This window comes from Gavialis gangeticus, unplaced genomic scaffold, assembly GCF_001723915.1.
Source record: "Gavialis gangeticus isolate Ggan-Ray unplaced genomic scaffold, GavGan_comp1, whole genome shotgun sequence".
Taxonomy (NCBI): Eukaryota; Metazoa; Chordata; order Crocodylia; family Gavialidae; genus Gavialis; species Gavialis gangeticus.
This window is the reverse complement of record NW_017729000.1, coordinates 20129190-20145952: the sequence shown is the minus strand read 5'-3', so window position 1 is coordinate 20145952 and position 16763 is coordinate 20129190. Positions and strand designations below refer to the sequence as shown.

General features: G+C 40.7%; 1 protein-coding gene across 1 annotated transcript in view; it reads right to left on the bottom strand.

The window, feature by feature from the left end:
* The window catches only part of STK32A (serine/threonine kinase 32A), a 69280-nt gene that overhangs the window by 7073 nt on the left and 45444 nt on the right, over positions 1 to 16763 (bottom strand). The window contains exons 7-9 of the mRNA XM_019506386.1: positions 12433 to 12522; positions 7468 to 7565; positions 3803 to 3919 (exon numbers count right to left, since the gene is read on the bottom strand). Of these exons, the coding sequence (XP_019361931.1) occupies positions 3803 to 3919; positions 7468 to 7565; positions 12433 to 12522 (305 nt within the window). The remainder of the gene's footprint in view (positions 1 to 3802; positions 3920 to 7467; positions 7566 to 12432; positions 12523 to 16763) is intronic.

Here is a 16763-nt window from a genome sequence, read left to right as displayed (position 1 = left end):
ATGTGGATTGTTGTAATCTGCTACTAAACGGTAGCACATCACCATATTCATTCCCAGAGCAAAAGGGAAGCGGGTGAGCAGGATTCAGGAATCACCTTCTGACTTGCAATGTATCTTGGGGCTACTCCTGATTTTCTGAAATGTATGCACTGGTTCTCTTGATGAGGCCATACCTAAATGATCCATTCCAGCCCTTTCACCTCAATCCTTTTCATTCTGCTTCACCTTTTCTCAGTTAAGACTCCATTCTTCAGGGTGGTCCTCATTGGCTTTGATACCTGGATGAACCAACCTAACCTTAACCCTCCTGCTGGGAGGATGGTGCAAGGGTTGTGCAATCTTGCTGTTACCCTTGGTGGCTGGCCACCCTCCTAAACTGTTAGGAACAGTCCTCCTTGTCAGAGAAATATACCAGCACCATAACCACAGGACTGGGTTCAGCAGCCTGGTGTCAGAAATTAATGTACATTTGCTTGGGTTCCTTTTTTTCGTATTGTCAAAGGCTGAGTGGTTTTAACCTGTGCTGTCCTAATGCTTACAGCACAGAGACCTCAACCCATTCACTGGTCCTATACATCACACAGGCCAGTGTCTGGCAAACAGACTCCAAATCAGAGCCAAGATAACCTCATCACTAATGACTTCTTCCACTGGGATGCTTACTTGGCTGCAAACAAGGAAGACTTTCCTTTTAGTAATGATCCAGTGAGGTCTTTCTTATTAGCAAGTGGAGCTGAGTATCTAGCTGAATGTCACCATTTGTCCTTGAGTGAGAACAAATCATGTGAAAGGTTTTGTTTTAATAGGTCCTTTTCTCTCACAAGGAAACTTTGTAAAATCTGTTCCATTTTTCCAGCAGTATTTTTTCCTCCAGTCATCCAGTTTTAATACAATTCAAATTGGACCAGAATCATATTCACTTCTTTGGAGTCTGCACCAGAATTTCCCCCCTAATATTTCAAAGAACAAGTCTGGGGATGCTTTCTATAGTTTGTTGCTAGAGAGTTTGTTTGCATTAAATAAATCAAATCAACTGTATACCACAAAAAGATATATTTTTAAACAGATATTTCAACATAGGATATGAAACCAAGTTAATAAGAAAAGGGATTGTTTAGTGCTGGAGCAAGGGGGTATAATTAGAACTGAAATGCTTCCTGAAATGTGGAGAAAGATACCAAGACAACTTTCCAATTGTGACATTTATTAGACTGTAGCACCGTTTCCCAAGACCAGTGGTAGAATATACACTGGCTAGAGCTCTGAGCAATACAGATAGTGAACAATCCCACACAAGTAGGTAAGCAGTGGGCTGGCTAATATTTCTGTTCCTTCAAACTAAGTTACCTAAATTGCTCCATTACCACATACATGAGGAGCTCATAATCCTCAGCATATTTATATTCACAACATTTGTGTGAAGGAAGAAAGTGTTATAATCCACTTTTAGAATGGGGAACTAAGGCAGTCAGGGTGGCAAAAACTGACTTGCCTGAGGTCAGAAAAGGAATCTGTAACAGAGCAGAGAATTAAATTCATCTTCCAATCCCCAGTATAATATCCTGTTCACTGGACCATTCTTCCTTTCTAACTTCAGTGATTTTATGGAACCATAGAAATGGTGCTATTTGATTCCAGGTTTATTTTTTTTTAATTAGGGATTTTTCATCTGAAACATGATAGAATACAATGATTGAATTCTGAGTTTTAATTTTGATAGTTCTGTATTGAAGAAACCTCTAGCAGCCTATTCTTAAAGGGAAAAAAAGAGAAGAAAATCCATAAAAACCACCCTCAAATTTAATAAACAAACTAACAACTTTAAATACCTGCTCAGTGTTAGTGCTTGCAACCAGGGTGTGAATGGTATTACCCTAAGGTGCAAAGGCAATGTAGTCAGAGTAACAATGATATGCAAGTTGAGTGTTAACACCATTCACTCTTTATTTTCCTCATAAAAGCTTGATATCTGAGCCCAAACGTGAGTGGAGTAGGTCTGTTTTGAATGATTGAATACATTAAACACTAATGGAAAAAGTCATTGGAGATATTTGAATCAGGACAAAACTTAACATCCCAGTTGGTCTCATATATAATACATATGGCTGTTAAACCAGATGCAAAGGGCACATGGACATTTAAATAAGCATGACATTGCATTAGTCATTTATGAGGCAGCCTATAGGATTTACAAGCATGTCATGGTTCAGATAAAACTTTCAGCAAAAATAAAAATACATACAAAATAAAGGACACCTGCAACAAATATCCTTATATTACTGTTTCAAGGTCAAATTCCAGCCCAATGCTAACTACTCCTGTCACCTAAATTTTCCATTTCATTCTAATTAAGCAGTAAATGTCTTACATCTGCTGTGGTGGTTTGCAGTACAGATTTTCTGCCCATTTCCTACAGCACAAGTGAATGTGTTTCAGTGATGGAAAGACATACTATACACTGTTCAGAGCCTTTAGAAAAAAAAGGTGTGATAAAAACATAAGGTATTTTTTCAGCCATATCTAGTCAAAAACCAAGGAAAGTTTCTTAAAAGGTTTCAGTATGTGACCCATTATCCACAATCTTCTTCAGTCCCTGCTTTTAGTCTAATGATTTCCATAACAAAATGATGTTTGTGCTTGCTGCAAATCCAGTTTCAGTAAAAACCTTGCTTTGGATCACAGTTATGATCATCAAAAATGATGATGATTTTGAAAATTATTTTCCTCAAAATTCAATAAAATTGTTGCAGAAAGTTATCAAACATTTCATGGAAAAAAATGGAACATTTTGACAGAGTCAGTATTTTGGAGAGGTGGGTATTCGTTTTGGAAAAAAATAATGGTCCGTTTCATTGTCATTGATACCTATAGCCTATAGGTACGGAACAATGACAATGGAAGTGACCATTTCATTGTTATTGATATTCATAGGTATCAATGTATCAATAACAATGAAACAGATCATTATTTCAGAGATTCAATAAAAGTTAAAATGACACTTCCAAAGATTAATTCTTCATGTCTCCTTAGAGCAGCCACAACATTAGCAACTGTGTGTACCAGTCCAAGCTCTTCTACCACTGGGCTATCAAGTACCTGACCTTGAGGTGACTTTCCCAGCTGTTTTATATTAATGTAGATGCCTTCCCACTAAAAACTGGATTTTCATCATTTTAGATATGGCACCATGAGTCACGAAAAGGTTGTTAGCATTGGATGTGGACAGTAGGCTTGCACGAAGCAGAAAGTATTCGCTTTAGATTCAGAGGGACAGTGATTCGATTCAGTGATTTGAATCACTGTCCCGATTTGATTTGGCCAAATCCGAATCTGAAGATATTTGGTACCAAATCTTATTCAGCCATAGACTATACAGGTAGGCAGTGCCGGTGGGAGCAGCTCGGGGAGCAGCCAGATGAGCCCAGGCTCAAGCTGGCAGGCCAGGGAGAAACTCCTCATCTGGCTGCTTCCTCAGCTGCTCCTGCCGGCACTCCCTAGTACCTGTCTGTACTGTCTATGGCCAAAAATCTCCAAATCAATTCGGAGGCTTTGGATTCAATTTGGAGAGATTAATGGGCCTCCTGATTTGATTCAGCCACCAAATCAAGCTGAATCTCCTCCAACTCGAATCGGATACCGAAGCTTTGCACAGCCCTAGTGGGCAGAATCTGCAGTGGTCACATATGGCTCAGTTCAAAGGAGACTGATCCCAGTGGGAAGACTCTATTGGCTTCAGTGGATTTTGGTTCAGGCTCCTGGACATGGCATCTACTGAGTTGCCCTCCTCCCAGTTTGCTCTCACCTGCTTTAGTAGGCCCACCATTTCTTTAGACCAAGCAGCAGGATACATGACTGTTGCTGTCTTGAACACATGCGCAATATCCATTGTTGATGTGTTGGAGCGAATATGATATGGTCTCTGAAAACACAAGCAAATCATTCTCATTATTTAAAAAACAAAACAAAACCGCTATTGGAAATCTTTGCAGGGCAAGAAGTCTCCAAACAGAGTTTCTTTATACATTCTCTCAGCCCCCCGTTGCTGCTCTAGATTGAACCATTGAAAATCTGTCACTGCGGAGACTAACTAGACAGAAGTGAATAGTTACTACAAACTGAATAATGATAATAATGGCAACAACAACAATAGGAAAGATGAGCAGCAAGATGAATAGGAAGGAAAAGCAAAGGGTAGAGTTGTTACCAATCTGTTTTCCCCTGGCTCAGCTAATATTTATACCCTAGAAGGCCATTAAAAGGGAACTAATTTAGTAGCAGTGTAAGGGCCAGTATTTATTCCTCATTCTCTGTACACTTTAAATAGTGCTTTTCTGTTAATTTCTTATGTTTGATATGGGACTGTCAGAACAGAAGCTAGTGGGTTTTCTTCCCCCTTTGACTTTCCTTGGAAAAGGTGACAACTCCAGTAAAACGAGAAAAAAGACAGTACGAGAAAAGACAGTATGTTCAACCTCCCTAGAGAAAGGTAGTTGAACAGAGTATGTCTGCATGACACAAAGCAATGTCACCCAGAAATACTGGAGCTAGCCCTGAACCAGCTAGGTCCAGTACCAGAAGCAGGATAGCAATATAGTAATGCAGCAGTCTTGTTCAGACTAATACGCAACATGGCTGTGAAGTCCTGCAAAGTGACTCCTAGGCTGCAACGTAACTCCTCCTTCCTGTATGGCAGTTGTCCTAAAGGCAGGAATAAATAGGCTCTTCATTTTCTTTCAGCTATCAGTCTGAATTGTGTACATTAAGATGCACATGCAAGGTGGGAAGGATGGCTTGATATTCAACAGCTTTGATGTAACGTGGCATTTGGAGAGGTCTAGGTCTAATCTTCCATCTGTGCAAGCTGAGCTTGCAAAGCACAAGCCAGTTACAACTCATGCAAGTGGACACTGCTCACTTATTTAGTTGATGCATGCAGCCCCATGAATCTTATAATTCAACTTGACAGTAGCAAGTAGCGAGCATGAAAAGGCAAGATTGCTGTAATATTCCATTTCAGCAGATGGCTTGTAATACAGCTGTGCAAAACAGCACCGTTTCGTTTCGTTTCAACTTCCATTTCACCATTTCAAAGGGACAGTGTTTTGTTTCATCATTTCACTTTGAAACCACCGTTCTGTTTCATTTCATCGAAACAGTTTCAACGTTTCACCCGTAGGCTATAATGGGGAATCATGAAAATGCATAAAACTTTGTCATTTCTTGCCTGATTCAGATGAAAATTGCAAGGATGGTATCCCTTTCTGAGGGCATGAAGCCTCCCATGTTTCAAAGAGATAGGTGCAGAGGTTTCTGGGAAACTGCACCTCAAACTGTTCAAAACAAAACTCAGGACAGTTGCCGGCAGCGGCAGCCTCCTCTCCTCCGCACTCCCAGGAGGGCTGCTGGGCTGTGCTGGACTCCTCCCAGGGGTGCGGGATCTGAGAATGGGATGAGAGGAGGCTGCCACTGCCGCCTGGAACCGTCACTGGTGCATCCTGAGCCCAGTGCCGAGAAGATTGCTGCCCCAGGCAGCAGCGGCAGCCTCCTCTCATCCAGCGCACAAATCAGGGCCCACACCCCCAGGAGGGCTGCAGGGCTATGCCAGACTCACTCAGTTGTGCCGGACCAGGTGGCAGCGGCATCCTCCTGTCATCTGGCACACAGATCCGGGGGCCCACACCCCCAGGGGGAGTCCGGCACAGCCCCACAGCCCTCCCAAGGGTGCTGGCCCCTGGATCTGTGCACCAGATGACAGGAGGCTGCTGCTGCCACCTGGTACCAGCGCTGAAGCCACCACCTGGTACCAGCGCTGAAGCCAAGTAAGCTGGGCTTCTCAACTCAAAGCATTTCAAAACTTACAAAACATTTTGAGTGCCCTCATTTCATTGCAAAGCTGTTTCAAAGCCTTTTGTTTTGTTCCAATTTTGCTGTTTTGAGCTCGAAACATGTTGAAACAGCTTCGAAATGAAACACCCAGCAAAATTTGGCACAGCCCTAGTTTGTAAGTCCCAGATTTTTACAATTTTTCAACACTAAGAGGCTGTTTAAGAAAATATGTGAGCACAGACACACCACAGTGTATTACGCTGACTACCTGCCAAGAGGTGAAAAGCAAAACTTCCTTTAAATTTATTACACGTCATAGTTACCACTAGCAGTATTTTGCTGTGCCATGATATATGGGTATACTGCAGTATTTCCTATACCTAAGCTTGGAAATAGCATAGTGAAATCAAAAGCTGTGGAACAGCAAATGACAGTAATAGTAAATAATAGCAATGCAATCTGTTTTATTTTCTAACAATAAAATAGGCATATATACTTTAAGATAGAAGTTAGATTTACAAAAGCACCTGGATGCACAGCTTCACAAAGGGTGCCTAGCACTTCCAACAATATTTTAATATGCACCAAGTTGGTCAACCAAAACTTTGTGATTCTTAAGATCACTTGAAAAAATTGTTATCTATATGTGTGGATTAAAATACTTTCTCTCGCACAAGGGTTCTGTGAGGAATGAGTAATTAAAGCATATGCAGGGCATGTCTACACAGGACACTTAATGCACAATAGCCTAATAATACCGTGCAGTAGCGTGCCAGGCAAAAACCGGGCTAATATGCTACTGCACAGTAGTATTAGGCTATTGCGCAGTAAATGTCACTTAAAAAACCATGCATTGGTGCTACTGCGCAGTAACTGTAGTTACCATGCATTTAGTTAGTACTTGATTAAGCAAGTACTTAATTAAATGCGCAGTAACTATTCTGCATTAACAAACATGTAGACATACCCACAGTTACCCAAAAAGTGATATCTACTATAAATCTTATTGGTTTAAAAAAATTAATCTCACAAGTTAATCCTTTTGCTTGGAAGAATGGTGTTTATTTTAATTCACTTTTGTCCACCCATTTTATAAACCTTTTAAAAGGAGCTATCCAAGAATCAATCCAAGAAGCACTAAATTTTGCAACTGAATTAGTGTCAAAGTATTAGACATGACATGGCATGAATTGTGTTTTATTAATAATTCACACACAGTAGTTTAGCTTTGCTCAACCTACACGGTCTTATTACAATGGGGAAATGATTTTTAAATCTTTTTCTTTGCATGTTCTGAGCTCAGAGTAAATTATATTACAATCCCTGGTTTAGGAATTCTTACTCATCAATTAGATGGCTCAGTTTCCAGTGCCCAACTATATTAACTGACAGGTCCTCAGACATGCTGAGAACCTGTCGTGGTGAATTACTCTGTGCTGCAATAGTTTCTTTCCAAAATCATATGGGTCTGTCATCAGAACCTGGATGGATGTTTGATTTCTGCTGCCTGCATTATTATAATAAACTTTTAAGTTTAGAATGCCACTGAGTTCTTCCATCCCTGTTATAAAGCATGTACTCTTTCACCATGGCATTGTTAGACAGAGACAAAGAACGTGAATACAGCTGTACTGCACCGACCCGGCCTCTAAGTAGTTCATAGGCAGTAACTCCTAATGACCACCAGTCCACAGCAAAGGTGTAGCCGATAGATTTTGTTGAGTTAAACATCTCAGGTGCTGTAAAATACAGAGAAATAGTTTATTTCAGTCTCACAGGGAAATTACTGTTTTCAGAAGTCTATAAAGCTTTCATCCTAGGAATGAAAGACGTAATCTAACGACTACTACATCACTCCAATGCTACCATTCCAGTCAAATGCATTTAATATATATTTAATTTGTTCCTTCCCCCTTGCTTTGTCTTTCTCTTAATTATTCCTGGGGTTTTTTAACAAGATGATAGTAACAAGCTGGCTAAGCTTCCCATCACCCACATACTGCTGAGAGGGATGGAGAATCAGAACTTCTCCATTATCTTCTCAGATCTACCACTGATTTGCTTACTGACCCTTGAGAAACCTGCCTCAGTTTCATTCTCTGAACAAGGGACAGTAACATTTAACTGCTGTGAAACAGGGACAGGGGGCTAAGGAAAGTGCTCATGTGCAAAATGTTTTGAGATCATAAAGTATGTAAGGCCCCTGCTACACATTACATATGTTACACAATTAACTGGCTAACCATGCAATAAATTTAAACAAGCCACACCTCCAAAGTAATTATCACACAATAAAAAGAGCCAACCAGCTATGAAGCTGGTGATTGAAAACATGCAACAACTCTATAGATAGAACAAAGAGCAATGGTCTCAAGTTGCAGCAAGGGAAGTTTAGGTTGGATATTGGGAAAAACTTTCTCACTAGGAGGGTGGTGAAGCACTGGAACGTGTTAGCTAGAAAGGTGGTGGAATCTCCATCCTTGTAGGTTTTTATATCCCAGCTTGACAAAGCCCTGGCTCAAAAGATCTAGTCAGTGATAGTCCTGCTGTGAGCAGGGGGTTGAACTAGATGACACCCTGAGGTCCTTTCCAAACCTCATTTTCTATGATTCCGTAGCTGGTGTCTATCCAGCTTTAATGCAAATGTGTAGCAGGGCCCATTGCTAATGCTTGTAATTAAACAGGGGTTATTACTTGATACTAATTCCCATCAGTCACTAAAACGCTGCTTTTCAGTATGGACCCAGCATCTGACAAGGATCATAGCAAGTCAGTGGGACAAATATTTTCATGGGCACCAAGGATTGAGCACAGATTAATATTTGGGTCCTGCAGTCTCAGGAGAGCAGTGGTTATAATTAGGATCAGTGTGAAGCCTCCTCTGTTGAGCTGAGCTCTCAGATATGTCAGGCTTTGCTTTTCCTATCTTTTAAATGAGACAATTCATAGCTTCATTTCATTAAAAGCTTGGTATGAGACTTAATTCATAACTGTATGTAGAGTCTCGAATGAAAAGCATACTGTAGGAACAGGGACCATTACATAAATGCCCAGTGCATAAAAACAGTTCATTAAAAGTTACCAAGTAGTTTCTGCCTTTCCTAAAAATATGAAGAACATTGAAATGCATTGGCTTGAACTAATTTCCTGTATTACATAAGGCTGATCACAAGATCAAAGGTCCTCCTGAGCTTAGCAGCCCAGAGGATTAGCATTTAGGAGCTGACACATTTAAAGTTATTTGGCAAAGTAATTGTTAGGTTAGGGATGGCAAAGTAATTAGCATGGTTAGGGATGGCATTTTCTATAGACAATGGCACACAAGACAGTGATGTGGCTATAACACCATATCAAGTAACCAGGTACCTGCTTGCAGCTGGGTAGATGGGACCCACACCTCTGCAGACACCATGAACACCCTGTCAACACACCCCATGTTCCCAGAACGGGGGTTGAGAAGTCGCTCTTTTTTATGTTCTTACACACCCCGCAACTCATACTGTCATAGCTGAGCTCCCCATGATCTTTAAGATATTTTCCTCAGAATAATATCTGAAGTGGGCCAGTGATGTTATCCTCCTCACAGGTGGAGAACCGACAAACTAAGCAACTAAATAATTTGCCCCAGGTGACATATGGTCCCTGAGCACAGAACTGAAACCTGGTCTACTGAACCATTTTATCCCTTAGGAAACTTCCCCATTCTCAAAACTAAGGTGGATTTGGGTGGTTTAAGTGGGTTGATTTCCCCCCCTCACACCATTTTCCCATTATCTATATTTAAAACTCCTTTAAGTGTGAGGATACCTAAAAGAAACCCAAGCCTCAGAAAGGAAATCCTGTGAGGCATAAGCACAGATGGGATTCTGGCTGTTTCCTGGAAGCAGGAAGTGACTTGATGTGAGCACTAATGTGATAGCCATCCCTTCACTGGGGCAGGTTGCCAGGCAAAGACAAGCTGATCTTCAGCTAAGATTGCTGTGAAGATTAAGGAAAAAAGCCAGTGACCTCATGGGGGGTAGTGGGAGATGACTGTCATTAATGAAGGGGGGTGGGAAGCTGAAGGTGGGACCAGTTGTTTCTATAGTTTTCTTTTTAAACTATAGGGTTGAATCAGGTAAAAAACAAACCAGCTGTGTTACTCTGACAAAAAATAAGATTCCCAATGAAGGCGGATATAATTGTGAAATAGCATCTGTAGGAGAAACCCTGGTTAATCACCAGTTCATGCAGCTTTATAAAACCACACTACTATATATAAAGCTTTGTTCCTTGTGCTGTCCACACTGAAATGCTCTGAATGCTTTCATCCTGCCTGTTCCTGTTAGCCAGATTTATGGTCTATTGTATAGTTGAACCCAGCACTTTTTTCTATCATTAAATTAGGAACCTCTCATTTTTCTCAACTTCAGTGTTGGGAATCTTCCTCTCTGATCCATTCCCTCTGCGCTCCTGATCTGATTTTTTTATTGCTTGCACAGGTTTTACCTTGCTGTAGCTCCACTGCCTTTGCCAGTGAGGGAGACAAGATGGGCTTCTTTTTTTCCCTGTGCATAACTAGTTATTGTAATGATTTGACTATTAAGGGAGCATAACTAACAGTTTTCTGCATTAGTGTCAAGAGAAAAAAGAGGAAACAAAATCAATAGATGGACCATATCCAGCACCGAGAGCAGCAGGCAAGCAAGCTCTGTTTGAAAAGGACTGTGCATTTTTCTCCGTACATACAAATGCAGCAATGCGCCCACGTGAGGGCAAAGGAGCTTCAGAGGTAACAGAGGTTGCCCTTGTACTAAGAGCTGGACTATCCTTCCACACTGAGAAAATACATACAATGGTCTCTGTGTCACTGGGGTGAGGCAAAGCATTTCAAAGCCAAAAAGTTAGTCATTTTGGAAACAGCATTCAGAGGAAGCAAGAAACAGCATTTGTGCTCCAAAGTTGGTTTAGCGGCATCCTGTATCCCAATCAGTAGCAAGATTTATTTCCGCCTCTCCTACCATTTAAATACTGAGTCTGGCTTGACTTCACCGAGTCTGGCTTGACCACAGTGTCCTCCCCTCCAGTGAGACCAGGGCTGTTTTCACTATTACTGTATCAATGTCACACTCATCCAGGGCATGAGGAACACAACTCTGATCCTTCAACTTCAAAAACACAGGGCTCTGCTTGAACCGAAGAAGCTCCTATAGTTGGGGGGTAGCAGCTCATCCATTCTCTTTTTTGTGTCTTTACCACAACGGGCACCAGCCCATTGGTGGCATTACCTTGTAGGACACATTTACACAACAACTGGATTTTTCTTGAACCAATAAAAGAAGAAATAAAGGTTGTCCCTTTCCTTTTTGTTACTATAGCAACCAGCCCTGTTACTTGCTCAGTGGGAACCCAGAGACTTGTACCACCTTTTCCTAACAAGAACATTACACTCAATATACAGAAGTGCAGAAGGTCAGTGCACAAATGTACCATGCACTGGGGAATGGACGCATCCTGCCGGTCCTCATTTCCCTTTTGATCCTTTACAAACGCCTTCCCTTGTGCACCTGATTCCCAGATGACAGGCCAGCTGATTGCTTGATAGGTGGTGACAAGCCCATTGACAGCCAGAAGGCAAAGATGAGGGTCTTCCGTGTGAGACTGAAACACAGTTCGTATCAATTTACTGCTCTCTTTTATGTGCGCAGAGCATGTTTTCACTGAAATAACATCTATACAGCAGCATGTAGCTCAAGTGGCTTTGTTCTTCCCTTTTCATTTCATCCCTGGAGCAGAATGGAGTTCGGGGCAGAGGATGCTGTATTAGTGGTCAAACACACAGCTGGAGCCCGTTCTTTCCTTGTAAAGCTCATTGCTAGGAATTCAGTTATTCCTAATTCACACCAGCATTGAATGATAATATGGACCCTGGGCCCATCTTTTCCCTGGCATTCAGTGTGATCTCTACTTGTAAATCTTCAAGCCGAATTCTGATTTCCACTTACAGCTGGTCTAAATCCAGAGTAATAAAACGGAGTTCAAAGGAGGCTTAGACCTTCATGGGGGCGTGCAGGTACTCATCTGCAACTCCCAGCAAATACTTGCAGGCTTGGGCCATTACTTTGATTTAACTGAGAAGCAGCCCTTAGTGCCCCAGCTAATCCACTTGTAACCTGGGGTAATAAAGTACAGCATCTGAGTCCTGAAATGTTGTAAAGCCTGACTAATGCGCTTTGAGAGCCTAAAAAGAATTTAATGATTTTATTTTACAACCGATACAAGAAAACTGAACAAAGACGCATGAAAACTGAACAGACTTTACAAAACTGACGTTAGTACTTGTGCTAGGCTCTTCCTTTGTGTAAAGCATTAATTCTACTTCTAAACCAGTGAGAAACTATTTCAGTGACATGAGGGGGAAAAATCTTAGAAATCAAGATTTCCTTTTTTTTTTCATTCCCATCCGCTCATTTAAAACTGCAACACATTTTTCCTACTTAAAAGGAACAAAAGGAACTCAAACTTTCCAAAAGGATTTTGCTTCAGTCCCTGCACAGTCTTTGATTCAAGGATGGGTATTAACAAAGAATAGCTACTTACGTAGCCTCGACCTTTCTAAATTCTTACCCATATATGGCTTGGTGCCAGCAATAGTTGTGACCTGCATTTCTTTAGTCAGCATTGTGGCAATATTGAAATCTGTGATGTGCACATGTCCTGAAAGAAAAAAAAGTTTGACTGAATGACTCATCTCTTTCCAGGAAAATGTTCACACTTTGAAAAATAATCATCATCCAGAATTAACATGGAAGTAAAAGCAGCAACACCCTTTTTACAGAAAAGGATTTCCTGAAAAATTCCACTTTGGGAAAGGAGCAGAACATTTTTGACTTGTAGGCTACGGCACGGTCTCATGAGTTTACATGCTTCTCTGCAGGTAAAAAGGGAATTGAATACTTTCTGAGGCAAGAAGCTGTCACTTGGATTTTCCCCACAGGAAAATAAAAATTTCCTATGAAAAACCTTCCACTATCCCAAAATGTATTTGAGCAATGAACAATGACCACCTAGCCTGGTGAAAATCCTGCCCATTTGTCATCTCAAGCATTTAATAATTTGCACTCTGTTTCAGGAGAACATTTTTAGATCGACATCAAACATTTTTGTTCAGATGAAACTCATTCTGTTGGAAAATGTTCGAGCAGCTCTATTATCGGTCTTGCTTTGCGTTCTAGTGCTGCTGGTAGTTTAAGTCCAGACCTAACCTACGTTCATCAGTGATATGAAGGTGAAGAGGAGAAAAATGCTTTTATAGAAAATATGTACATTATCTTAGCATTTCTTTTAGCAAGGAATTCAAAGCACGTAAGAAAACAAAATACTATTCTGCTGGTAAAAGTATAAGGCTTAACTCTCCAGCCCAAAATGAACAGCACATGTTGCAGACTGGAAAACAAAGCACAGACAGTCTTTTTGTTCTGTGCTTAGCACTGCAGGGCTTTGGGTCCATGAATGGGGCTCTTAAATGATATACACTTTATACCATCCAGGAATCCAAGCAATGGCTAATTTCCTGAATGGCAGCAATCTATTGCCTTTTCAGGAAGGCATAATATGGGGGAGTCAAGTAGAAGAGGCTTAGGCTAAGACCTTAACGGAGAAGAATATTACAATTTCCACCTAAACAGCATAAGTGATGCAGAGAAGTTCAGGCTTTCTGGTCTCCTAGCAGTAGTTTTATCCTGATGCATGCCATGAAACACCTCCCCAAAGGAATATAAAGAACATCAATGGAATATTAGTCAGTTGAACATGCGACATAAAAGACAATGATGGAAAGAGACAGAAAAAGGCATTCAGGAGGTGAGAACATAAGAGAAAAAATGGCTATGCTGGTAATGGACAAAAGCTGGAGGAAATATTGATTGAACAAGAGAGAATTTACATCCAAATGTTCAAATCCAAAGCCCTGCATTTAAATTTATATCTTATAGCATAACTGTCATTACTAACACCATGGTAATAGTGTAATAGATGGCTGAATTATTATATTGTTATTAAATCTCAAGAAATAAGGCTAATGAACATAATGTTTAAATACCACAATCATCCCATTCAAATGAATCAGGATTTTTCCTGGAAGTATTTAAGAGTGACTGCCCATAGAGAAGGAGAACAAACACATGGCCATTCCAAATGAGCCCAATGCCTCTAAAACTTTGCAAGGCAGGGGGTGCACTGGGCTATGTTATTTATAATTGGGGAAAACTGCAAACACCAAGTGGAGCCAATCAATTTAATAGCTAGACTATGGCATTAGATTACCATAATGTGTTCTGCAATAGGCTACTTGCTGAAACCACTCAAAAATTAAAGCCAGTGCAGAATGTAAAATCAGCTAACAAACCCCCTCTGATCCCAAAGGTAAGAAATCCTGGGCCTGCCTTGTACTGGGATGGGAAATCCCCTTGGACTATACAAGCCAAGGAGCTGTGGTCATACTCAAACTCTGGGTAGGTATTAGCCCATAGAAACCAAATGAGTGGCAAGACTAGTTCATTCAGCCCCATCACTACTGCTGAGCTGACAAGCAGAATGCCAGGAAGAAATGGTGACTGAGACAGCCTGCCTCGTAGGCAGAATTTCAACGGGAAGTGTGTTTTAATGTGATATTTTTCCAATGTTTAGTAATCAAAGTAAATATAGCACCCGAACACCCACCAATTTATAGAAGAGTTTTTATCTTGGTATGTATGCATATGGATAGCTCCCACAAATGGGAGAATTGACCGCATATGATGCATATATTCCTCTTGATTATTTCACCCTTCCACTCTCCCTTTGGCCATTACAGGTGAAAGACAATTTGATTGAAGGTATGTATTCTTGATACATTTCACATGCTCTGTTGCCATGTTATATTAGGGTCAGTCACCATGGCTTCCAAATAAATTGATCTGCTACAGCAAATACCACCCACTTAAAGAAGACAACCAAGAGGTGCTGTATTATCAAGAAAGAACTTAATCCAGTCCTAGCCAGATCTTGTTACAGGGAAGCTGTCTCTACCTATCCTAGTGACCTTCAAATGCCAAGGCCAGAAAGATGACTTTTTGTCCCAGGTGTTCAGCACATTCCAGGACAGAACATTTATTCTAGGTGGAAAGTTCCACAATTCTCAGATATGTTCATGTTCAAGCAACAAACATTGACCTTCTACCTTAGCTAATATCTTCCTCTTTTGTAATATCATGCATTTAATACTACTCCCCAAGTTGTTTCTAGAAAGACATAAGATCTGCCCCAAATATTTTTGCTTAGATGAAATCTTAGCAACAAAATTAGGGAGTTGGACATGATATGTTTACTAAATCTTGTGAAATCCATTTGTGGGGCAGGGTATGGGAAACATCAATACACAGTATTTTCATTAGGGCTACAGAGAGAGAAAATGGAAATATGTGTCTTCCCAAAATGTAAAGGCAGCTTCAAACAGGATTGTAGGAACTCAGGGCTGGCAGACAGAGAGCACAGGGACCGGTGGGGATAGGGAGCTGGATTACTGATGTCTCCTGTGGGTGTATAAACTAGGCAATTCTTCCTGACCCTCAAAAGTAAGAACAAGAATGAAACTCTATGAGTTATTCCTAGGCAGAGATGAGTGCAGGGGCTGTCTATAATGAGGACAGCAATACCTGGCCCAAAGAGAGCTGTATACATAATTTTTTAGTAAATTGACAGGTTAAAAATATGATCCACAGTATATTTGCTCCATAATTTGAACACTGATGAATAATAATTTTCTGTGTTGATCCGATTCTCATTTCTTAATGTTCTAAGCCTGACAACATCGGCTTTAAGATAGGATCAGATTCTCCAACTAGAGAAAGTTGGTTGAATACATTTTTGGATAACTTGATAACAATTGGGGCCAGTGGAACCATATAAATACAGCTGTGTAACACCCTTGTGCCCCAAAGGTGGTCTTCTATGGCAGTTTACACAGATCCTTAGCGTCCTCCTGTAGTATACAAGAGAGTGCATAGGCACCTCAGCTGGCTATACTTGGGCAGACCGCCCTGCAGACTGGTGTTGATGGCCAACACAAGGCAGTGAAATTCATTCCGACTCATAGAGTCCAATCCTGCAAGGTAGTCAGCACTTAGAGAGTGTCCCCACTTCATGGTGAGTTCATGCATCTCCCTGTAAGGTGATAAGCACTCTCAGCCCCTGTAAACTTCAATGGGGGTTGAGCGTGTTTAGCACTCAGTAGGATTACACTCTCAAGAGCTGCATACTTCAGACCAAGGCTCTGTGTGTGGACTGTGTTCTGCAGATTCATCATCTCTTTTCTGCTAGATGAAAAAAAAAAACTTTTATTGTTTCTCCTTTCTTCACCAAAGATATTAAATCATCAAAACAAGATGGCTTATGAAAGTTGAATCTCATAGTTTACACAACCCTAGGAATTCCCAACTGTTTTTATTTAATATGTTAAAATAAGGCCACCCTCTTTTGATGAATAAGAACAAAACCTACAGTAATTAGCTACTGTTTTGTGGCTGGACAATGACAAAGAGTTTAAGTGCAGGGTTTTGTTCACTTCTTTTTGGTTTTCGGGGGGTTCTGCATAATAGCTAACTGCTGGTTGGAGCTGTAAAGCCAGTCATGTAAGATTAAAACTGAGAGAGAGAAAGGAAGGAGACCTATATGCTAGGTTTCCTGCTTCATGCATAAGTGCCCTAGAGTGAGAGAAGAGTGAGTAGGAGCAGTCTTCATTTACAAAACAAATGGGAAGAGTCCTGTATAGTTGTGTAGGTGTTAATCAATGTCTTTCCAGATAGACATTACAAAATATAATTGGAAATATGAACCAAAATCATAAATTCTCTTGTAGCTATTACCATATTTCCCTCAATACAAGATGACTTTGAATTTAAGAAGACACTCAATGATTA